Source organism: Hemitrygon akajei, chromosome 8 (assembly GCF_048418815.1).
Source record: "Hemitrygon akajei chromosome 8, sHemAka1.3, whole genome shotgun sequence".
NCBI classification, from domain to species: domain Eukaryota; kingdom Metazoa; phylum Chordata; class Chondrichthyes; order Myliobatiformes; family Dasyatidae; genus Hemitrygon; species Hemitrygon akajei.
The window spans coordinates 33,141,597-33,167,395 of record NC_133131.1 but is presented as its reverse complement, the minus strand read 5'-3'; the positions used below and the strand labels follow the sequence as shown (position 1 = coordinate 33,167,395).

General features: G+C 40.3%; 1 protein-coding gene across 2 annotated transcripts in view; it reads right to left on the bottom strand.

Annotated features, from left to right (window-relative positions):
* galnt17 (polypeptide N-acetylgalactosaminyltransferase 17) overlaps window positions 1-25,799 on the bottom strand; it is a 462,724-nt gene that overhangs the window by 346,147 nt on the left and 90,778 nt on the right. For both annotated transcript variants that reach the window (XM_073053568.1, XM_073053567.1), the window contains exons 4-5: window positions 18,766-18,932; window positions 16,054-16,228 (exon numbers count right to left, since the gene is read on the bottom strand). In XM_073053568.1, coding sequence (XP_072909669.1) covers window positions 16,054-16,228; window positions 18,766-18,932 — 342 coding nt within the window. The remainder of the gene's footprint in view (window positions 1-16,053; window positions 16,229-18,765; window positions 18,933-25,799) is intronic.

Sequence of the window (25,799 nt, the reverse complement as noted above, 5' to 3'; positions counted from 1 at the left end):
TCTCCATATTCCTAATCTTGCTTCCTCAGCACTTCCTGGGCTGACAGCCACAAGCCTGACGTTTACTTTAATCGGATTGGTAATACCATATTTATTGTCACTGCTAACTCAGGAAAATCAGCAGCTCGATGCCAGCTAGACAACTGAAGATCTGCTTGAAGTAAAATATTTTAAAGTCAAATGATTGCATAGTACACATTGGAGACACCAACAAGTTAATTTCGATGCAGAGCATGTGAACTGGAAGTCATTTTTCTTCTGATCATTCTCCATTATGTTATACCAGAAAACTGTAGTTTAATGGTGAACTAAATATAGATTTAAACATAAAGCATTGAGTACTTGTCAGTTATGCATGGTATCCTGTAAACTGACAGGTTTCATTTGTAGATAACTGATGAAAGAATTTGTGAGGTAAATGTAACAAAGAATAACATCACACAGATAATGTGTGCATTCATGTAATAAATTTTCACCTGCAGAATTGCTCTAGTCATTTTGTGAATCTCTAGCCTGCTTCAATCACATCTTTCCTCAGCTGTCATTCCAATCTTTAATACGTGCCCTGACCTCAAATGAAATCTCTATGACATCTAAACCTGTCTAATTTCCCTTTTAATGCCAAATGACTCTTTCCTTTTCATCAATGTTTTCCAAAATTTAAATTATCCAGGTACTGAATTCTGTTTCCACAACTGTTAGGGTTTTTTTTTAACCAATTCCCCAACAAAATGCTAGCAAAAAAATTGCTTATATAATATGCTTGGCTCTTCTTACTTCTGACATCCAATTATCAAGACCATGTCTTTTCTTTATTTTACTTCTATAACAATGGCTTGTTATTTCCTCCTCTTTTGTTCTTCAGTTACATAAATAAACTATGTAAACTATGTTCCAAACACTTTCTTGTAATGACATTGTACTTGGTGCTCACTAACTGGACCCATCTACATTGGAGGATAGCAGATTGAATGATCACTTATTAGTTCCATCCAAACACTATACTTATCACTATAACTTTCCATTCCATTTCTATTCAGACCTCTCTAGCTTCCATCTCCTTTACTGTTTCAATGAAGCACAGTGAAAGATGAGGAACAGCACCTTATCTTCCATCTGAGCAGACTTCAGCCCTCGAGGCTGAACACAGATGGCTCCCATGTTACTGCCATTCAAGTACTGGAAATCTGCCCTTACAGAATTCACAAAGAATTTGAAATATGGAATAAATAAAATTCACTCTTATAGAATTTACTCAAAAAAGCTAAATAAGTAAACACACTATTTATTTTTTAAACTGGTGCTTCCTGATGCTTGTGCAGATGACACATCTTTCTGGTAGATGGTTTTCTAGGAACACAACTCCATCCACTCTGGTCCCTCCCATAATGCTGGGGTCATCTGTCACCTGTGTTTAATTTAATTTCAGGGAACTACTGGTCCATTTGTGTGTTTGCACCTACTGTTTCTTGCTGCTTTTTTACCCTCTCTTCTGTGTTTATTAACCATTCTTTTAAAAGAAATGTTCCCAGACCAATTTAGGTCTCCAGTCCATCATTGACATTCTTTTTGTTGTCTCCACCTCTGTCCCCACGCTGCAACTGAAAACTTGCATAATTTCTCAGTTTTGTATTCTGATGAAGGAATATTGGCCTCATGTTCACTCTGTTTCTCTCTCACTGATGCATTTCAATCTGCTAATGTCAGGAACACGGCCGGATGGACCCAAACGCAGGACTCAGACACTGAAGTACTAGGGGGAGGGCAGGATGGGGATGCCATGGCATTTAAGGGTAGAGCTGGGGTTCAGGTAGATAGAGTTCAGGCAGGCAGAGCAGAGCGGGCTCCCGGAGTTTGGGCAGGCAGAACGGAGCAGACTCCCGGAGTTCGGGCAGGCAGAGTGGAGCGGCTCCTGGAGTTCAGGCAGGCAGAGTGGAGCGGCTCCTGGAGTTCAGGCAGGCAGAGCGGAGCGGGCTCCCGGAGTTCAGGCAGGCAGAGCGGAGCGGGCTCCCTGAGTTCGAGTTCAGGTAGACAGGCTCCCGGGGTTCAGGCAGGCAGGCAGGCAGCCAGGTCCCCAGGGTTCAGGCAGGCAGGTCCCCGGGGTTCAGGCAGGCAGGTAGGTCTAGGTGGCTAGATAGGCTGGCGGAGAGCCCTCCCTGGGTGGGCCGCATATCTCCTGGGAAGGGCCGCCTCCCAGGCGGAAACACCGGAGGCCTGGGCACGACGCGGACCCCTAGGCGGGTGCGGGGCACAATCCCAGAGTTCGGGCAGAAGAGGAGGACGGGGCAGATAAGAGCCTTCCCGGGGCGGGCCGCATATGTCCCGGGTGGGGTCGCCTCCCAGGCGGAAACACCGGAGGCCTGGGCATGACGCGGACCCCTAGGCAGGTTCGGGCGGAAGAGGAGGACGGGGCAGAACCCCCACCGGGCAGCGGCAGACTGGCCGGGCCTGCCCGACGGAGGCAAGGGGTAGGAACGGGCATAGGTCCAGGGTGACCAACACAACAGTCATGATAACAGGAAAATTGGGAAAGGCCGGCAGACAGCGCGACCGCGCGAACAACACAAATGAGCAGAGAAGCGGGACCAGCGCATGGGAAGAAAGGTGGGGGAGAGGACCAACCTGGCAGTACTGGTACGGGGCAGAGAAGCACGATGAGGAGTAGATCTGAGCCCGGGCAGGATAACGGAATGCAGAGAAGAGTTCGGAGCCGGCGGAGAAACAGGAAACAGAACAAAACGACCACCCGCCTGGTCCCAGTCCCAAGGCCCCTTATAAACACCTGCAGCTCAATGAGTCACAGGTGTGCCTCCTTGAGCCAGGAGGGTCCTAACTAGATCATGGGTGACGGGAGGGACAACTGCAGGACCCGGAGTCCGGGGCCCTCGGACCGGATCAAAACCCGGAATGCGGATTACGGACCGGACTCTGACAGCTAAGTACTGGACTTGTGAAGCCATAGAGTAATCTAGACAAAGAAAACATCCTTCGGTCCACCATGTTCATCGAAGACCAGTTTGCCCATCTATATTAATCCAATTTAACAGCAGTAGGACCACACCCTTCTATACCTTCCTTACTTGTGTCTGCCTAAGTCCCTCTTAAACATGATGACTGTATCTGATTCCAGCAGCTCCACTGATAGTGTTCCAGATAGCATTGCCCAAAACACCCATTCAAAACTATCCTCTGCCTACAACCACCCAGCCCATTTTGGATCCAATTAGCCATTCTAACTTAGATCCCATGTGCCTTAGCATTCTGGTTCAGTGTATCAGGCAACTTCTTGTCAAGTGCCTCATTAATGTCCTGACAGTTTTCTGCCCAGTTTTAATCTTCATTCTTCATCACTGTGCCATATTGTATAACATAAACAATCATAATCCCATGACCTTGATCATTCTTGGCAATTTTTTCAACAGAAGTAATTTGTTATTGCCTTCTTCTGGGTAGTGTCTTTACAAGACAGATGACCCCAGTCATGATCAATACACTTCAGAGATTATCTGCCTGCCGTTAGTAATCAGGACATGATATGCAGCAGCTGCTCATGTGACCATCCACCATCTGATCCCATGGCTTCACATGACCCCGATCAGGGGGCTAAGCAGGTGCTACACTTTGCCCAAGGGTGACCTGCAGGCTAGCAGAGGGAAGAAGTACCTTACACCTCTTTTGGTAGAGCCACCACCCCACCACCCATTGTTATCTTCTCAAACATCTTAATTAAATTAAAGAGATGGGAGTTTCTCCACATCCTGATCATCCCTAATCTATTCCTGCCTTTCCAAATGTATACATATCCTGTCCCTTCAAATTTTCTCCAATAAGTTCTCTTCCACCAATGTAAAGTTCACCAGCCTTTAGTTACACAGCTAGTCCCCACTTCTTTTCTGAAGTAAAGAACCAGCATTCAATATTCTCCAGTCTTGGTACCTTGACCGTGGCTATCAAAGAGTTAAAAATCTGTTGTGGCTCAGCAATCTTCTCCCTTGTTTCCCACAGCACTCTGCGATAGATCTCATCCAACCCTAAACTTTAAACAGTTTGTAACCTAACACCTCCACCTTCTAAATAGTGACACACCCCAGGCAGGCTACCAACATAGAACTTCACCTACATCCCTTGACTCCATACACAGTCTACCCCTTTGGTATCATAGGGGACCCATCCTTTGTCAAGCCCCCCCTTGTTTCTAAGCAACGTTCTCTTTAATTTGCTTGCTCGGACCAATCATTACTCTGAGCAGGAAATGTTTACATGGCCTGAAAACTGCTCAGCACTTTAAATGTTTTTTTTTGTAATATGCGTGCTACGATTATTTAGAATGAAAATTGAAAATTCACATATTTACTGGGCCCTGCTGAAGGGTTTCAGCCCGAAACGTCATCTGCATTTTTTCCCAAAGATGCTGCCTGGCTTGCTGAGTTCTTCCAGCGTTTTGTGTGTGTTATTCACATACTTTTGATTTTATTTATTAATTGAAGGGTATAATGAAATACAATACAACAAGGAAAATCTTTCACATATAGTAAATTTTTTCTTGTTTTTCTTTATTCCAGCTGCACAGAAACAGAGGCTATGTGTGCAGGAGCATTTCAGTGACTGCGTGGTCTCACATGTGCACATCTTAGAGGGAACAGTACTTCCAACATACTCAAAGTTCAAAGCTCAAATCTCAAACTTAATTTATTATTAAACTACAAGTACGTTACTATATATTCCCTTGAGATCTACTTACTTGCAGACGTTTACAGGAAAAAAGAAATAAAATTTTATGAAAAACTGTAAACAAGTAAAGACTGACAAACATTGAAGTGCAATAAGCAAAAATAAGACAAACTATGTAAATAAAATAAAACTGAGAATGTGAGACTTATGAGACTAAAGTGAGACTAACTTGACCCTGATGCGTTGTAGGATAATGTGTTCCTGAACCTATCTAATGGTAATACTGAGAAGACGACATGGGTTTCAATGGTAGGGGTCTTTATAGACATTGCCACTTTTGGTGGCAGCACTCCTTTTGAATGTACTTGACCATGGGGTAGGCTTTGAATGTTCTGGACTGGGCTGTATCCACTACTTACTGCAGCCTTTTTCAGTTCCTGGGCATTGGTGTCGCCATACCAGGCCTCAATGAAACAAGTTAGGTGATTCTCCACTGTGTATCGATAGAGGTTTGTCAAAGTCATATAGTAATATAGAAGTTTATAGTCATAGAAGAATGCAGAAGTTTGTCAAACTCATAGGATAACTTAGAATTCTCTTTAACTGCACCAAGCAAGAATAATTCATGGCCTCTATATGCCATCCTAATTTGGTCTTCTTCACCCTCTATATTTCTCAAAGCACACACTTCATTGTAGTTGCTTACACATATCACAAATTTTAATAACTTTGTTATCCAAGGTTTGCTCATCTTGCCTTGTTTACCTTTCACCCTTAGTTGTAAATGCTAATGTGAATTTTTGCTAATTCTCTTTTAAAAGACTCACTTGTAAGATATTGATTTACCCAGAAGCATCTGCTCCCAATTGCCAAGTCCTCTCTTGTGGCATAGAAATCAGCCTTCCCCTAATTTAGCATCTTAACTTGTGGATCAATCCTATCTCTTTCTATTACAACCCTGAAACTTATTGAATTAAGATTACTGTTTTCTGTTTCACTGTGCACAGTCAAGTGTCCTTGCACAGACACTCCCCTCACCTGCCCAGTTTCATTTCCTAAGGTCACATACAGCACCTTCTCTGGTAGGCCGATCTATGTATTGTCTCAAAAAATTATATTGAATGCAGTTAACAAATTCTGGCCCATCAAGTGTTTGCACTAAGCCAATCCCAGTCAATATACAGCACCTATAAAAAGTATTCACACCCCCCTTGGAAGTTTTCATATTTTTTTTTACAATGTTGAATCACAGTAGATTTAATTTGGCTTTTTTTTGACACTGATCAACAGGAAAAGACTCTTTCCTGTCAAAGTGAAAGCAGTTCTCGACAAAGTGATCTAAATTAATTACAAATATAAAACACAAAATAATTGATTGCATAAACATTCACCACCTTTAATATGACACATCAAATCATCACTGATGCAGCCAAATGGTTTTAGAAGTCACATAATTAGCTAAATGGAGATCATCATGTGCAGTCAAGGTGTTTCAATAAAACACACCTGTAATAAAAATACACCTGTATTTGGGAGGTCCAACTGCTGATAAGTCAATATCCTGTCAAAAACTACACAATGAAGACAAAAGAATACGCCATGCAACTCCCTGAAAAGGTTATTGAAAAGCACAAGTCTGGAGATGGATACAAGAAAATTTCCAAGTCACTGAATATTCCTTGGAGTACAGATAGATCAATCATCAAGAAATGGAAATAATAGAGCACAGCTATAATGCTCCAATAACCTAGAAAAGGCCAACCTCAAACACTGAGTGACTGTGCAAGAAGGAGACTCATGAGGGAGGCCACCAAGAGACCTATAACAGCTCTGGAGGAGTCACAACCTTCAGTGGCCGAGATGGGAGAGACTGTGTGTACTGTGTGCTTCACCAGTCGCAGGTTTATGGGAGAAAGGCAAATAAAAAAAGCCAGTATTGAAAAAAAAACTCAGACAAAATCTCAGCTAGACTTGACCAGAAGTCACGTGGGAGGCTCGGGCATCAGCTGGAAGAAGGTTCTATGGTCTGATGAAACCAAAAATTGAGCATGTTGGCCCTCAGACTAAACGCTATGTTTGGCACAAGCCAAACACCACACATCATCAAAACCACACGATTCCTATCGTGAAGAATGTCGGTGGCTGAATCGTGATGTGGGGTTGCTTCACTGCAGCAAGTCCTGGAAGGCTGCTGAAGGTAAAAGGTAAAATAAATGCAGCAAAATACGGAAAATCCTGGAGGAAAACCTGATGCAGTCTGCTAGAGAACTGTGACTTAGGAGAAGATTTGTTTTCCGGCAAGGCAATGACTCCAAGCATAAAGCCAAAGCTACATAGGAACGGCTTAAAAACAACAAAGTTAATGTCCTGGAGTGGCCATGTCAGAGTCCACTCCTTAATTCAATTGAGAATTTGTGGCTGGACTTGAAAAGGACTGTTCACTCATGATCTCCATGCAATCTGACAGAGCTTGAGCAGTTTTGTAAATAAGAATGGGGAAAATCTGCGGTATCAAGATGTGCAAAGCTGATAGAGACCTAGCCACACACACTCAAGGCTGTAATTGCTGCCAAAGTTGCATTTACTAAATACTGGCTTGAGGGAGGGGGGGGGGAATACTTATGCAATCCATTATTTTGTGTTTTATATTTGTTACTAATTTAATCACCTTGTCAAGATCTGTTTTCATTTTGACACAAAAGAGTTCTTTTTCTTTTGATCAGTGTCAAAAAAAGCCAGATTAAATCTATTGTGATTCAATGTTGTAAAACAATAAAACATGAAAACTTCCAAGGGGGGTGAATAATTTTTATAGCACTGTAGGTAAAGATAAAATTACTGACTGAACCTTTAGACAACCCAGCTCTTGGTATCGAAAATAATTTGATTCCTGTGGGCAAAAATGGAAAAGCAAACCGACCATTGTGGTAACATTACAAGTTCAACGTTCCATTAGAGATAACAATTCTAAAATAAGTTTGGTTCTACTTCAGCAGGAGACCAGCAAAATCGCACAAGAAGTGGTGGATAATAAGCTTCAGTACAGTTTGCCTATTCTGGAAGTTTCAAAGTGTAGAACTTTGTCCGTCACCAAGGTATTGGAGATTGAGACTGCAAACTTATATCCCAGAGGTTTTCATCATTTGATTCACATGGGACCTAGCACCAGTAAGATTAATAAATAAGACATGGCAGTCCCCAAAGACAAAAGGGAGAAGACCAAATTTCCAATCCTTTTTTTATGAAGCAAGTTCTAAAGATTTTTCAAAGATTTTTTTTTCAGACGATGTTACATGTTTATGTTTTGTGTCTATGCTCCAGAAAAGAAGAAAAGATTATTTGTGAAATTCTCAATGACATTTGTGGGAAGAAGAAAGTATTCACCACAGTCTTCCAGACAACAATATACACCAGACACTCATTTTGCTCTTTGCTCAGGTTGGAATTAAATTAATCCCAGGAAGCATCATTGTTAGCGCACCATATCTGCACCAATGCTGCTAAGTGGTTTTCAGCAAATAAAGAGAATTTAAATTTGCAAGGAGGAAAAAACTAAGATTCTGTGAAAATTGAATCTCAAAGCATTCACAAACTTGATACTTTGAAAAGCATCAATTATCATGTCATAGTTCCTGTATTATGTTGTCAGCTGAAAAGCAAAATTGACCAATTTAGATGAAGGTACTGAAAAGCATCCACCCTGATTGCTCTTAGCACAGACCATTAACCTACAAAGTGTATCAATCATGGTAAAAGCCTTTCTCTGCAATCAAGTTACAAATGCCTTGGTATGAAATTACTTTGTTTGACAATATACCTTCTACCTTCTACATGAGTAAAAACTTCAAGTGATTTTTGCAAATTTATTCAGGAATGGTCAACAAATTGAATTCCTTACAATGAAGTTTAGCTATTTCTAATGAGTGTGAGTACTCAGTTTTGAACCAGTTCAGACCCTGACACATTCACAAGAAAAGAGCACACATTTGTGAAGGAAAAAGTTATCACTCAATCCCTCTGAACTCATAAGATCTTCATTGTGTGCTGGTATATGGCTTCTTTGTTGTTAACTAAATTTAGTATTTCTTGAGGTGAGGGATGTAACTGGTACACGTGGAATGTCTTTAATTTTGACTGTGGTATATCACTGGACACCAACAATGACTTACCTCACTCCTCTGCTATTTCTAATTTCTGACTTGCAAAATCAAAACGTCTCCTTCCCCATATGAGCTTTTGTCATTCGTTCAACACCACATTTATGACCTCTCTAGCCTCTGATTTTCCCTAGTGTTCCTCTGATGTCTAGTATTAAATGAACAAAGATGAAGGTTAGCTTAATTTGTTCCATGTACGTACACTGAAACATCAAAACATACAGCGAAATATTCAGCTTGCGATGAGGTTGTGCTGGGGGCAGCCCGCAAGACTTGCCATGCTTATGGCACCAACATAGCATACCCTCAACTCACTAACCCCAACTCGCATGTTTTGGAATGTGGGAGGAAACCCACACATCATGGGGAGAATAAACAAACTTCTTAAAGAAGCTTGATCGTACAACTCATGCTCTAAGGTGTTGCACTAACAGCTATGCTGTCATGTTGCCATACAGGTATATACTCTAAATGATCGCAGATGGTTGCACCAAGGCCTGGTATGGAAGCACCAATGCTCGGGAAAGGAAAGGGCTACAGAAGTCTTCCCCACAATTGAATACGTTTAAATGGAATGCTGCCACAGGAAAATGGCATCGTCACTAAAGACCCCTACCACTGAAGGCCATGCCTTCTTCTCGCTACTACCATTGGTTAGAACATACAGAAGTCCTAGGATCCATAACATCAAGTTCAGGAGCACTTATTACCCTACAACCATCAGACTCCAAAACCAGTGTGGATAACTTGATTCACCACACGGCCCTGAATTGATTCTACAACCTACAGATTCACTTTCAAGAACTCCTTACTGTTCTCAGTATTATTTTGCTCCTTGCAAATCTATCCATTCTCATTCATTTACCAGAGTCTAAAGCTGACAAGACTCTTTAAAATTCTGGCACACGTTGACAAAGAAGTGAATTTGTGACTGTATATTTTCTCCATCTCCATCACCAAGATCGACACCTCTCAACTCTGTAGCAACACCTGTGCCCACCACAACCTCAGCTCATCCAGATCCCTTTCCTGTTATTTTCTTCCTGTCACACCATCCGTCCTGTAAATTTGGGCAGTATACCTTTCTTCACCAGCTCCCTACCTTTCTTCACTGTTGAGCTCACAGACCTTTCCGTCAATGCTTCAGATTTGAAGTTTCAGTGTTTGTATTCAAGTTCCTCCCCAACCTACAGTACTGTGCAAAAGTCTTAGGCACATTTATATAGCTAGGATGCCTAAGACTTTTGCATTGCTGTTTTCCCTCTACACCAATGACTGCACCTCCTCCAACCCCTATGTGAAGCTTTTGAAGTTTGCAGACGACACTACCGTCATCAGACTCATCCAGAATAGTGATGAGTATGCATATCGACAGCAGGTGGACCAACTGGCACTCTGATGCAGTCGGAACAATCTGGAGCTGAACACGCTCAAGACAAAGGAGATGATAGTGGATTTCAGGAGACATCCCTCCGCTATGTCTCCCCTCATGGTCCTCAGCAACCCTGTGTCCACCGTGGAGAACTTCAGGTTCCTGGGAACCACCATCTCTCAGGACCTGAAGTGGGAGCAGAACATCAGCTCCATCCTGAAGAAGGCCCAGCAGAAGATGTATTTCCTGCAGCTCTTGAGGAAATACGGTCTGCCTCAGGAATTGCTGCTGCAGTTCTACACTGCAGTCATTGAGTCTGTCCTGTGCACCTCCATCATTGTGTGGTTTGGAGCCGCCACCAAGCAGGATAGAACCAGACTACAGCGCACAGTGAGGACTGCCGAGCGCATCATTGGAGCCTCCCTGCCCTCTATTGTGGACCTGTACTCTTCCAGGTTGAAGAAGAGGGCAGGGAACATCATAAAGGACTCCTCCCATCCTGCGCACGGACTGTTTGATCTGCTTCCGTCTGGTAGGTGCTTCAGATCCCTCCAGACTAAGACTAATAGGCACTGGAGAAGTTTTTTCCCTACTGCGGTCACTTTGCTGAACAGTTAACTGCCGGTTAACTGTCGGCTAACTATTACTTGGATTGCACTACCTGTATGTATAATCTATATTTTCATTTATATTTATCATTATTATTGTTATGAGCAGAGAGACAACATCTGCCGAAAGTAAATTCCTTGTATGTGCATAGGTACTTGGCGATTAAAGTCTGACTCTGATTCTGATTCTGATTCTGATTATGCCTTTCCAGTTACCAAATAACACTTAATACCACCGAGTTAATACAAAGCTAAGTACTTTTATTTCTGTTTCCCAACCACCTTCCTATTTTAACCAATATAGTCTTAGGTACCTGGCTATTATTTATATATAATATATATATATATATACCAGCTATAGTTAATATATAGCTAGCTGGATACTGTATATCGTGTGCGTGTGTCTACAACTTTTGTGCTGTACTGTAGCTATTTTTTTTCTCTTTTATCTAAGCAAAAACTCAGCTAAGACTACTTTTATCCAAATAGGTGCTTTCAGGTGTACTTTTCTTTCCCTGCCATTCGTCCCACTAACTACTTCTGATTTACTACTGGTGACTGTGATTTCAGCTATTCGGGTATTTAATTTCAACTCCAAAGGCTCTTCATTTCATTCAATCCTCTTCCACCTTAGGAATCCCTTCTAAATCCATCTTTATGACTAAGCTTCTCCAGATATCTCATGAGTCAAGTTCTAGTTGCCAATGATAAGCACAAGAAATTCTGCCGATGCTGGAAATCCAAAGCAACTCACACAAAATGCTGGAAGAACTCAGCAGCTCAGGCAGCAACTATGGAAAGGAATAAACAGTCAATGTTTCGGGCTGAGACCCTACTTCAGGACTGAGAAGGGGGAAGATACCAGAATAAAAGAAGTGGCAGAAGGGGAAGGAAGCTAGTTGGAAGGTGAAAGGTGAAGCCAGGTAATGAGAAGGTCAAGGGCTGGAGAAGAAGGAATTTGAGGAGAGGACAGTGGACCATAGGAGAAAGGGAAGGAGGAAGGGACCAAGGGGTAAGTGATAGGCTGGTGTGAAAAGATCAGAATGGGGAACAGAGGAGGGAGGTATAGGAAAACTGCTTTACCAGAATGAGAAATTGATATTCATGCCATCAGGTTAGAGGCTGCCAAGAAAGAATATTAAGTGTTGCTCCTCCACCCTGAGAGTGGTCTCATCATGACACAAGAGGAAGATATGGACTGACATGATGGAATAGGAATTAAAATGTTGGGGCACCGGGAAGTTCTGCTTTCGGCGCATGGAGCAGTGGTGCTCGACAAAGATGTCCCCCAATTTATGATGTGTCTCACCATGTAGAGGAGGCGGTATCGGGAGCACCGGGTACAATAGGTGACCCCAGCAGATTAATTTGCAGTCCTGAAGAAGGGTTCAAGTGAAACATTGACTGGTGTTCATTTCTGAGGATGTTGCCCGACCTGCTGAATTCCTCCAGCATTTTATGTATCTTGCTCTGGTTGCCATGGTCCCTTGCACTTTATTTATCTACATGCATTGACTTTTCTCTGTAAAAGGTTGGACCTGATTCTGCATTCTGTTCTTCTTTATCTTTTTGAATGACCTCAATGTCTTTATCTGACCGGATGGCTTGCGATCAAAAGCTTTCCTCTGTATTGCAGTCTACGTGACAATAATGAACCAATTACCAATGTTATTGAAAACTGTCGTTCATGGAATTATAGTGTTGGTACCAGCTAGAAATATTGGAAATTGCACAGAGAACTACAAGAATTTGCTTTTCTATTCTATGTTCCTGCCAGTTCAGGATTCCAACATGCATGCAGAACTCCTAAACTTGTTGAGTAAGTTCTGCCAATGATTTCTCTGTAACAGCTGCTGAACTCCACATAGAGTTTATGGAATCTATCATTAGATCTGAGCCAGGGTTTACTAATATTGGATTTGTGAGTCCATTTACTTAACAAGTGTTTTACAGATATGAGAAAGAAAGAAAACAATTTTCTGAATTGTGTTTAATTATTTGTTGACTCTAAATGTGTTTTATTAATCAAAATTGTAGATTTCAGTTGATTCTTTTGCATTTATGATTTTTAAATCTTCTGACTTTTAAGATATTTATTTGCTTTCAATAGTATATCAATTCAAATCAATACAGAGGGGCATTCAGAACCAAATTCTTATCAGCTTTCCCACATGTCAGCACTGGGGAAGTGTCCTTTCCACTTTCCAGATTGCTTTCCAGCCATTTTATTTGTGAGGCTTGTTTTTTCTCACCACCCACAACTTCCCATGGGGTCCAATTACATCACACAAGTCCTGCTGCCAAGAAAGCAATTGCAAAAGATCGTAAAAGCTTAGATCCAATGGATCCAGCCTTCTGGCTACAGATTAGACCCTTGGTAACTTTGGTATTCTATGACAATGAGTTCCCACTCCATTGCCACGCATGCCAACCCTCACCTCATAACATTACATGCCTTCACAAAACCTCATCTTACCTGCATCATCATCCCATACTTAACTCTGGTGGTGCACTTGGGTGGCAACATGCTTTCAACAAATTTCAAGCCGTTGATTCATGGAAATTTAAGGCACAGAAAGAGGCAACTCAACACACCGTACCTGTACTTGTACTCTTGACTTTTGCCTTGCAGGCAAGGTACTGTTTGTGCATTCTGACCGCTTCTTGTCTTAATTCTTTGCTTGCTTTCAAAGCTGGACAAATTATCACTCTGGTAATAAGCTCCCTATCTGAATGTCTCCCATTGGTAACTCATCAATTATAACATTCAATAGCCCACAAAAATTTACAGATATCTGTGGTGCTGTTGACAAAGTGTAACTGCAATGTTTTATAGAAGTGCCAACATATCTACCGTATAAGCAATTGTCACAGGAGCACAATACCCCAATATACTGCTGGGGCAGTGGAACTAATTTTACTATGGGTTCCTAAGGGAGCTCTGATGTAAGAGATCAAGGTGCTCTGAACATCAGGCAGGCAGCTGCAATTTTTAAAAAATGCCAAAGCTGTGATCCAGTATCCTTGTTTATACCGTTGTAGATAGATTCATCTAGACCCAATGGTGGTGAGGTTCAATTTCTTCATAATTATAATTAAGCATATGTATATATGCAGTATATGGTTACTTACTACACACACAGAGTCGTAGGCAATTGCCATACAGTCATGCTGACTTTCCTGGTTATAAATCACAGCCTTTATTTCTTTGCTCATGCACGTGTCCTCAGTTGCCTTTCCTCCCTGCAGGTAACCACTTTTGACAAACAGGCTACATATTTAATTTCACCGATCACCATCTGTGTTCTGTTACCAGTGACTCTTACAAATTTCTACAGACGCACAGTGAAGTGCATTCTGGCTGGCAGCAACACAGCCTGGTATGGGGGCTCTGATGCACGGGATTGCAGGAAGCTGCAGCGGGTTATAGACTCAGCCATCTGCATCTTGGGCACTATCTTCTGCACCATCAAGACATCTTCCAGAGTAACATCCGTCATTAAGAACATTCACCATCTGGGACATACCCTCTTCATGTTATTGCCATCAAGGAGGAGGTACAGGAGCTTGAAGACCCATACTCAGTGTTTTAGGAACAGTTTCCTCCCCTCCATCATTATATTTCTAACTGGTCCGTCGACCCATAAGCACTACCTCATTATTCCTTTTTTGCACGATTTATTTATATTTTCGCAATTTATAAACTTTAATGTATAAATTTGATAAATATTTTTGACTTTGCGTGATACTGCTGCTGCAAAACAGATTCCACATCATACACAAAATGCTGGTGGACAGTGTTTCTCCTTATAGATGCTGCCTGGCCTGCTGTGTTCCACCAGCATTTTGTGTGTGTTGCTTGAATTTCCAGCATCTGCAGATTTCCTCGTGTTTCCACATCATAGATCAGTGGTAATAAATCTGATTCTGGTTCTAAATTTATCTTTGCTGTGAAGATATCTGCTACAATTATAGTAACAGGTGGTGCATAAAAGAAGCAGATTACTCAAGCCACATTCCAAACCTTAATTGTGCAAGAAAGCGGAGAGGACTGTGAAACACACACAGATAGAATTAAGGTCAGTAGAAATAGAACAAGGAAGAGAATGAAACATCCCTACTTCTAAGTCCAGCAAAGCAGCTGTAAGTTGGACTTAACCTGGGGAGTTTTGAAGATAAGAATAAACAGAGACTGAGGTGCTTGTTTGCAAGAGTAGGGAGCTTGAAGAAAAAGCAGGAGCAAGTCTTCATTCCTATCTCCAACAGTTGAGATATTGATCTACTTTGATGGCAGGTCCATTAACCCATCATGGGCTTCTCCAATGTGCAGTCCAAATATATGACATTACTACTGTTATTGCACAAGGTGTCAAGGAGAAGGAATCAACAGTCTGGGTAGCTGCTGTGTGATGTTGTATGTAACAGTACGTGAAAATGACCAGAGGAATCTGCAGTGAAGATCTCTTGAGCCTCTGCTGTCAAAGGTGCCTCATTCAGACTGTCTCCTCTGCCCTTTGCAGGCTAAATCAGAATCAGGTTTATTATCACTGTCACTAATGATTTAAAGTTTGTTGTTTTGCAGTAGCAGTATAATGTAAAGACATAAAATGACGATAGATTATCAAATAATAAATAGCGCAAAAACAAAGGAATAACAAGGTAGGGTTCATGGATTAATAGACCATTCAGAAATCTGATGGCAGAGGGACAGAAGCTGCTTCTGAATTGTTGAGTGTGTCTCCAGGCTTCTGTATCTCACCAATTGGTACATAGAGGGAGGGAGCTGAGAGGGATATTGACCGAATGTAGGAAGTTGAATTAGCTGCATGGGCACTCCGGTCAGCATGGACTCTTTGGGCAGAAGGGCCTGTTTCTGTACTGTATAGCTCTATGTATTATATTTTATAAATTCAATTTATGTCAAATTCATTAGCAATGGTGTTCAAAATCATTTTTTATTCTCCATACATTGTTAAATGTGATACAAAGTATTAACAATGTGAAGTACAGACTCTTGATATCTGTTGCACATCACAGTTCCTTGGTTATAATGAGGGTGTGACACTGAAACAAAAAGCTATGATAAACCCTAAACTCTTTAAAATTCAGGAATATGTGACTCACCAAGCGATAAGAAAATCCCCTAATCTTTAGTTATCAATTTAAATAGGAGCATATCCTTTCTGTGCAAACAAAAGGGTGATGTAAATTCATTAAAATTCTGTACAGCGTAGTAACCACTTACCAGCCAGCACTAAACTCCACATGGGCATCAAAGAAACCTGTGACTTGTGCCGTTGCAGCTCTCCATCCCTGGACTCGAGCTCGGATCAAGCCTTCCCGTTTTTGATTCCGCACCACCTTCACCAGACCAGGGTATCTCTTGTGTACGTACTCTTCTAGTGGAGCCTTGAGTTCTTCTGTTCAGGGTAATGAGAAACAGAAAAATATAGTATGAAACAATAGCTATCAAGAAAAGGATTGTTTTAAGTGTTTGAATGTCCTCAATTTCATTATTATTATGACTCTGGAGACACAAGAGACTGCAGATGCTGGAATCTGATGCAAAAAATAAACTGGTGGAAGAACTTAACAGGTCAGACAACATCTGTGGAGGCAGAGAAATAGTCATTCAAAATTCAAAGTTCAAAGTCAAATTCAATTTATTATCAAAGTACATATATGTCACCATATACAACCCTGAGATTAATTTTCTTACTGGCGTACTCAATAAATCTAACAACCATAATGGAATCAATGAAAGACCGCACCAACAGATTGGACAACCGGTATGCAAAAGACAACAAACTGTGCAAGTACAAAAAGAAAAAAATGAAATAATAATAATTTAAAAATAAATAAACAATAAATATTGAGAACATGAAATGAAGGGTCACTGAAAGTGAGTTCATAGGATGTGGGAACAATTCAGTAATGGTGGCAAGTGAAGTTGAAGTTATCCTCTGTCGTTCAGGAACCTGACGGATGAGGGATAATAACTCTTCCTGAACCTGGTGGTGCGAGTCCTGAGACTCCTGTACCTTCCTCCTGATGGCAACGCGAGAGGAGAGCCTGACTTGGGTGGTGGAGGTTTCTGATGATGTATGCTCCTTTTCTGTGACTGTGGCATCGTCGTCAAATTTAAAAATAGCATTGGATCTGTAGTTAGCCTGCTTGAAGCAGGTGGATACCTCAGACTACCAAAGCAAGAGGTTAAAGATCTCAATGAGCACCCCAGCCGATTGATCAGCACAGGTCTTTAGTAATCAGTCAGGTACCCCATCTGGGCTGGATGGTTCAAATCCCTGAGGGATGCTCTCACATTGGCCTCAGAGACTGAAATCACAGGGTCGTTGAGGCCTTGGGGAGTTTGTGATGGATCTCCATGGTTTGACAGTCAAAGTGAGCATATAAGGCATTGAGCTCATCTGTAAGAGGTGATAGCCATCAAGCCCTGCCACAGCTGTCAAGCATCCTTCATTGATTCAAGTTTAGTCTGGAATTGCCACTTTGCCATGAGATAGCTTTCCAGAGATTGTACCTGGATTTCTTGTAATTTTCTTGGTTGCCAGATTTAAATGCTTTGGATCTGGCCCTTTGGAGTTATTTTGTGTTGAGACCCTGCATCCAGACTGATACTTTTACTGTATTGAGAAACTGCACTCCTTAACAACAAATTTCTTGAGAAAGTAAGCATTATTTGAATGCCATTAATACCGGTGTTCCTCAGATGTAAAATCAATAGAAATGGCAGAATTCACAGGAAACCTGAGTCCAATAAGTCAGCACAATCCTGGTCAGGTTTATTCTGTTGGTTATATTGTATTTCTTTCCGGCATGCACAATCTGTATCAAAAATGCCAAACAGATGGTGTCCGTATCTGTTGGGCTAACATTCAGGTTTATTGGGAGAACATTCTACTGCTTGGAGGTGGACAGACTTGTCTTTCTAGATGGTAAATTAGGCTGCATGTGTAGCAATAGACCAGACCAGACACAGGGAGAATCAGAAGTCTCCCTTAACCAGGATACAGGCTGAAAGGATTGTACAATGGATGCAGTTGACAAAATGGTTAAGTCATTGCACTAATATCCAGAGCTCATACATGAATCTCATCATTGCAAATAATGAGATAACTAAATGAATGAGGACTTTAGAGAATCTACTAGATTGTTGTAATTACCTCCCAATTCAGTTATACCCTTTAAGGACGTAAATCTTCCATCCTGACTGATCTATATGTGTCTCTGGACCCATTAATATGGTTGACTTTAAATCAGATGTGGCTGAATTTAATTCAGATGTGGTCTTGCAGACTAATCATTTCAATGAGTAATGAAGATTGGACAAGCGATGTTGACCTTGCCAGCAATCATCACATCTCATAATAGGTTAAAAGGAAAGTTTGGGTAAAGATTGTGGTGAAGAGACAGGATCCCTCATAAGGAAGGAATCTTTGAAGTAGTCAGACATGGGCTTTGAAGGGAGACACTCTCAATAATATCTTTTACTTGTAGGAACACAGGAATAGCACAGACATCATCATCAGATAAAACAAGATGTTATCCATTCCACCTTTCTCACTCAAAATTGTCACACCTAGTCTAGCTGCCTGCCATAAACCATTGCTTCCCTAAGACACTACACTGCACAAGGCAAAAAACATATACTGTCCCTCCACTTCCCCAATTGTCACTTTATCACTATCATTCTCTTCATTTGTAATTCTCCTCTGACATCTTACTCTTATTAAATCACACTGTTGAGAGGAATTTAGCTGCAAATTCATGGAAGCCGTCACACCAAATCTCAACTATTAGAAATTTCATCCCTCAAGAGGGAAAGAACATCAGACAAACAGATCCACAAATGCTTTCATATAACATCAAAAGCACAAACAATGTCAGGGCAATAATGAATGAAGCTTGTTGCTACATGTCTTGATGATTACCTTACCATCATCACTGTTGTCATCTACAAGGATAATTTCTTTTAATAGATGAGCTGGAGTGTGATTCACTGCACTGTGCACAGAGCGGAGGATGACTGACAGAGCTTCATTCACAAAGATGAAGATAAGGGAAATCTGTGGAAGATTCTTGGGGTAGCTTAATTCTTTGCACCTGAGGAGAAAAGTAATATAAATTAGGCCCCTTGATTTTTTTGATAGTGTCACCCACACAGTGACTAGCATACCAGGTTTCTGTAGGTGTTACACACAAGCAGGAGAATTTGCATTTCATAAACTGGAATCTTTTTCATAATCTTTACTGCAGAACATTGTTATCTAAAATGTAATATTCCAATTTGCAGGTTTTGAAGGGCATCATTACTCAATAGAGATGATTCACATTCTTGGTATTTCTTATAGTTAACCTTAGCAGCAAGACACTTCAGGTTTGTTGAAGTTGAACCTGAATACAAATTCATTATAAATCAATGTACGAGATGAGTCATAAATTTTAGGTTAGTGGATTGAAATAGAACTAGAAGAATGTTACTGAGAAAAAGTTATAATTTACTCTTTTATACAACTTGCATGGGAGATATTGAGGTGGAGTGGGAAACAGCAATGGTGAGGCTGAAGGAGGGAGAGAGACTTAACAAAAGATCAGTTTGTGAAATGTTTTGAAGCTTTAAAATACTTAAAGAAAGAATGATACATATATTCCCCAAACCAATCTCCATGGTTTGGATTTTCCCTTTTCAGGGAAATCCCTATCATGCAGTAACATAGATGCGGTCCTACTAGAGGTAGAATGAATCAAGAGATGGGGGGATAGGGGTGTATGTTTATGGAATTGTGCCATATGGTATATCAGGGTAGCAAAGTTCAAAGTACAGAGTAAATTTTATTATCAAAGTACAGATATGTCACCATATACAACCCTGAGATTCATTTTCCTGTGGGCATACTTAGCAAATCTATAGAATAGTAAATATAACGGGATCAATGAAAGATCAACCAGAGTGCAGAAGGCAACAAACTGTGCAAATGCAAATAAAAATAAATAACAAGAATATGAGATAATGAGATAAAGAGTGCTTGAAATGAGATAATTGGTTGTAGGAACATTTCAGTGATGGGCAAGTGTGTGTAGTTATCCACTTTTATTCAAGTGCCAGATGGTTGAGGAGTAGTAACTGCTCTTACACCTGGTGCTGTAGTTCCTGAGTCTCTTGTACCTTCTATCTGATGGCAACAGCAAGAAGAGAGCATGACCTGGGTGGTGGGGATCTCAGATGATGGTCGCTGCTTTCCTATGACAGCATTTCACATAGGTGTGCTCAGTGGTTGGGAGGGCTTTACCTGTGACATACTCGTTCAAATTCACAATCTTTTGTAGGATTTTCCGTTCAAGGGCATTAGTGCTTGTGTGATGGCATGGAAATTAGCTGAATGATGCACTAAACCAGAGTTTGGTGTGAAGCCTAGGTATGGCACTCTTAAGTAGGAAAGGTAATAGAAAAGCACCATGAATGTCACACTGAATAATTCTCATGGACATCAAAGCAGGAAGTACTAAGCATTAATTTGAAACTACTCATTTCCAAAAACATTCAGATTGAAGTATAGGTTAGAACATTACAAATGAGATTATATATAATTATAATATCATAAAACAAACACTGGAAAACATAGTGAAAGCACATTTCAAATATTTTTAACGCTTCAAGGCTGAGATAACTGATGTAAAGCACATGTTATTTTCTTCCATGGTCTTTCATTTGGTCTCTTCTTTCAAGTCTTTCTTGATCTCTGTCCTATCACTCCACCTTAATATCTCCCATACAAGATGAACAAAACGTTAAATTATGACTTTCTCAATAATATTCTTTCAGTTCTATTTTAATGAAGTAGTCAAATATTTGTGACTCATCTCTTACATAATGAGGTAGATTGTGCAGTCAATTGTTCATCTTATCATACAAAAGATCCAATCAAGAGCCTATGATAATGCCACCAATTTGTTCAGATAACACAACAGTGACAAGACTGAAATACTAGCTTTGTTTCTTGTGTTGCCATTAAAATTAGTATTTGTTCAAATCCCATCATTTTTTGTGTCTTTCAGTCACGATACACTTTCTGCTCCATATAAACACTTTGCTACAAAGAAGCTTTCCATAGTAAGCAAAAGTCATACTTCATATTCAAATTCTACCAAACACAAGATGGAGCAGTCGAGCAGATTCCACACAAAAAAAGTCCTGTATCAAAACTATAATACAGTTCAGTACAAAATCCGTCCAGGATATGAAGCAACTGCATGATACTATAGTGAGTTCTGCTTCCAAGGAGGAACAATGGAAAGCAACTTTATGGCATTGTTCAATATCTTGTCTCTAATGGCAGTTGAATGAGGAGTGAAGCAATAAACAGACTGATGTCAGAGCGTATAATACTCTGCGAACCTGGAACAAACTGATTATTAAACTCAGGATTGTACGGTACATGGTGACATATATACTTTGATAATAAATTTACTTTAACTGAAAAGACAAAATAAATGTTCTGCTGAGATTTTTCTTGAATCATTTTCATGTTTTGCTTATATCCATTTCTCGCTGATTAGAGTGTTGAGGAAGACATTGAGGCGAGTACGGACGGCGAGTGCCATCTGCCAGCCTCTCGATCACTGCTGCCAGAGGAAGGTGTCTGCGTCTGATTGATTCTCACTTCCTCTTGCTCCCTACTCCCGAGGAAAGGCCCCTGCGTTCAAATGGTCTCTCTCTCTCCCTCAGGATTGAAGTTCCGGGTCTGCGGTTTGTGGATTGGACTGTCGTTCCTGGTCATTCCTTTCTTTGTTGCTATTTTGCTATCTTGGGCAACATTGAATTGGAGCAGTCTGCAGATAAGAAACACTGAGCTGAAATGATTATGGACTCTTTCAGTTTTGTGTTTTATTCTTTGTGTTTTCACTTGTTATCAGTTGTGCGATTTTTTGTGCAATGGGTTTGATGTTGTTGTTGCCATTTGCCTTTTTTTTTGCACATGGGGGTGAATTAATGGTTTTTCTTTGAACAGGTTCCATGATTTTCTTTGCTTCGTGGCTGTCTGTGAAGAAGACGAACCTCAGGATTGCATACTGCATACATACTTTGATAATAAATGTACTTTGAATCCTTTGAATATCATTATGCAAAGTTATGGGGAAATGAAAGAGATTTACCATGAAGCATGTTTGCTTGACGATGTGTGTTTAAAAAGAATGAAATGTATCGTATAGGCTTATTATTTTATTAGGGTTGCAACAATTACCAAAAACATTCTTAGGCTGATGCTCAACAATATTGGCACAACCTGTGCTTGTCATAATTTGCATTGTGCGAGTACAATGTGAGCCGTGCACTGAAGAGGAAAATCAATCATCTCATTTTCCGATGGCAATTGTTTTATTCAGTTCTTGTGGCAAAATTGAGCGGGTAATTTAACATTACCTTTTGAACTTTATTTATCAGGGGACTGTGTAAAGATATAATGCTCTTTATATTAACAGTTATCAGTACATTCACACTTTCAGTGGGCATTCTCCAAGTTCACTTTTGGGCAGGACACCCATAAATCTTAATCTATCCCTGAATTTCTATTTTGTTAGTTGGTTCTGAGTGCTTGAGTTTTCCGGAACAGTTTGGCTAGAGACATAACTGGCTTAGAATGTGAATTTCCAGCAAGAATTGTCAATTGATAACAATAACTTTGCATTCAATAGTTCGTTATTGTGATATACAATGAATCACACTGACTGGAAAAAAAAGCTTCTGTGAAAGCAACAAATGGCAGTTTAAAGACAGATGGATCATCTATTTGGCTCTTTTGACAGATGATGATTGCAAATGCTTCAGTCATGTCATTGATGCCCCAGTATTTATGAGAAATGGTCTGTCTGTTCCTAAAGCCATCCACATGACCAGCTTAAATATCTATATCCATTCACAATGATTGTGGAAGTCAGTTCTCAGGTGAGAGAACTAATTATCTTAAAACATAGTTTCACTACATTCAATAAAAATTAGCTTATTCCATGGTTTTCATTGCCAGAATACATCATAAATAATTGAGATACTTGAATTATTGAAATTATTTAAAAATAGTTGAAGGCTTACAACGGCAAAGACTTCACCAGTACACCATATGGTAGTAACAACACATAAGGCGGTGAAGGAACTCTGCAGGCTGGGTAGCATCTATGGATGGAAGTAGACAGTTGATATTTTGGGTCAAAACCATTCATCAGGATGTCAACTGTCAATTTCACTCATAGAAGCGGCCAACCCACTAAATCCCTCCAGTGCTTTGTGTGTTGCTCCAAATTTCCAGCGTATGCAGTCTTTTTTATGTGTGGTAGAGCTGATTTTCAGACCTCCAGATATCTTTGTTTGGTTACATTTGGGAGCCCGCCTTCAAAGAAGAGGAGACTAATGGTTCCACTTGAAACAGGATGTCAATTTTGCCAGTGGCACATGTCATGCTATATGTAGCAAGGTATTTCTGGAAGGACCTCCTTGCATTTTCTGCTCTCACATAACTAAGTACCAAATTTTAATAATTTTCTCAATTTTAAATCCTGTCAAAAGCTGCCAGAGAATTCTGCGGAGTGTTTCAGAAATACACAACTTGAGGTGTAGTCATCATTAAGGCCTCATTAAGCTTTACCAAAGGCCTCTGGAGTCCAGAAAGTCATTTCATTCAGCACTGACATCCAGCTTGACTCAGCCCATTATATTAAAATTCCAGGAGCAGTGTGATATTTTAATTAGTCAGGATGTTTCATTTAATTCTGAATATAATTCCAAATGATGGACAGCTTGGTGCAGATTAGCAGTTGCTTTCAATATGCTCTCACTGGTTTCACAGGTGAAAGGCAGCAAGCAATGCAGGCACAAATACACTATGCACATTGAATACCTTCGTTAATAATCTGTGCAAAATGTTCAGCAAGTATTTCTGAAATATTGTAAACATCCAATATACTCACTTGACAAAACTCACAAAAGATAAACTTGAGCTGAGCTTTGTAAAAACATGTTAAAGTGGGGTGGCATTTTTATATTTGCAATTAGTTGCGCAATGAATGGATTTGTCCCCATTATAACTCTGTTAAATGCTTAATCATCTCCAAGGAGATGGTGGTGGACTTTAGGAGATCTAGGCCTCATATAGAGCCAGTGATCATTAATGGAGAATGTGTGGAGCAGGTTAAGACCTACAAGTATCTGGGAGTACAGTTAGACGAGAAGCTAGACTGGACTGCCAACACAGATGCCTTGTGTAGGAAGGCACAGAGTCGACTGTACTTCCTTAGAAGGTTGGCGTCATTCAATGTCTGTAGTGAGATGCTGAAGATGTTCTATAGGTCAGTTGTGGAGAGCGCCCTCTTCTTTGTGGTGGCGTGTTGGGGAGGAAGCATTAAGAAGAGGGACGCCTCACGTCTTAATAAGCTGGTAAGGAAGGCGGGCTCTGTCGTGGGCAAAGTACTGGAGAGTTTAACATCGGTAGCTGAGCGAAGGGCGCTGAGTAGGCTACGGTCAATTATGGAAAACCCTGAACATCCTCTACATAGCACCATCCAGAGACAGAGAAGCAGTTTCAGCAACAGGTTACTATCGATGCAATGCTCCTCAGACAGGATGAAGAGGTCAATACTCCCCAATGCCATTAAGCTTTACAATTCAACCGCCAGGACTTAAGAACTTTTTAAAAGCTATTATTAATGCTTTTTGAGATAGTGATTTAGATGCATATCATATTTTTTACTGAGTTAAGTATTGTATGTAATTAGTTTTGCTACAACAAGTGTATGGGACATTGGAAAAAAAGTTGAATTTCCCCATGGGGATGAATAAAGTATCTATCTATCTATCTATCTATCTATCTATCTATCTATCTATCTATCTATCTATCTATCTATCTATCTATCTATCTATCTATCTAAACTATAGGAATAAACCATTTCTGTGATGTAAAAGATTGCAGGTTTATCTTCTCAGATTCCCATTCCACCTGCGTAATATATGCACACTTTTCATTTGAAGATTGTGTTAGAGAAAAAAAAGGATATCATTTATGTGGAACATTTCACAGCTTCAGCCATCTGAAATATAGTCACTGTGGTAGTATAAGAAGTACAAGAGTCATTTGCACACAACAGATTCCTACTCTCTGATAATGAACTGCTCATCTGCTCTAGTGATGTTGGCTGATGAGTAAATATTGACTGATAGACCAAGATAAATTGGCAATGCTTCTTCACAGTAGTATCCTCATGGGAGGACCCTTGATGTGTCATCTTAGCATCTGATCTCAATAACATCACCTCTGAGAGTACAGCTCTCACTAAACAGTATACTGAAGGGTGGGGCTCAAATTGTCTGCTACCCCCGGAGTGGGATTTGAACCCTCAATCATATGATTCATCGATAAAAAGGACGACATATCGACACTTACAACAGTTAAATACTATTTCCTAGCACAGTTTAATCTTAGAGCCAATTTCAAATTAGAAAATCTAAAAGTGTCAAGCATAAATTTGAACTCATCATTGCAACCAATGCACTTTACTATTTTGGGAATTTTAAAAATCCCTGTTTAATGACTTCTTTCTATCCATGAAGCACAGCTATAATGATCAGTTTAAAAAAGGTTACAAATTGAAAACCTGTGCCATGGAAATGTTTCTTTCACCCTTGCTTTTACTATGTACAATGACATCAGCAGTGGCACAAAACTCTGAGAATATCATGTCTTGCAAATCAGGTTTATAAAAGGTTTTAAATTAAAATTGATCCATATTAGAAATTAATATGCAACAGATGCTTTTCTGAGACCCAGCACATTGGAAATTAAGCTGCATAATCAGAATAGGTCAGTTCTGGTTACTCCAGAATTAAATGGGGCTAATTTTAGCTCGAGGATAGCACAAAATAAATTACATCCAATATAGATTTCACTTCCGACACAAATATAGGAGAATTTAAAAAGCAAAAGC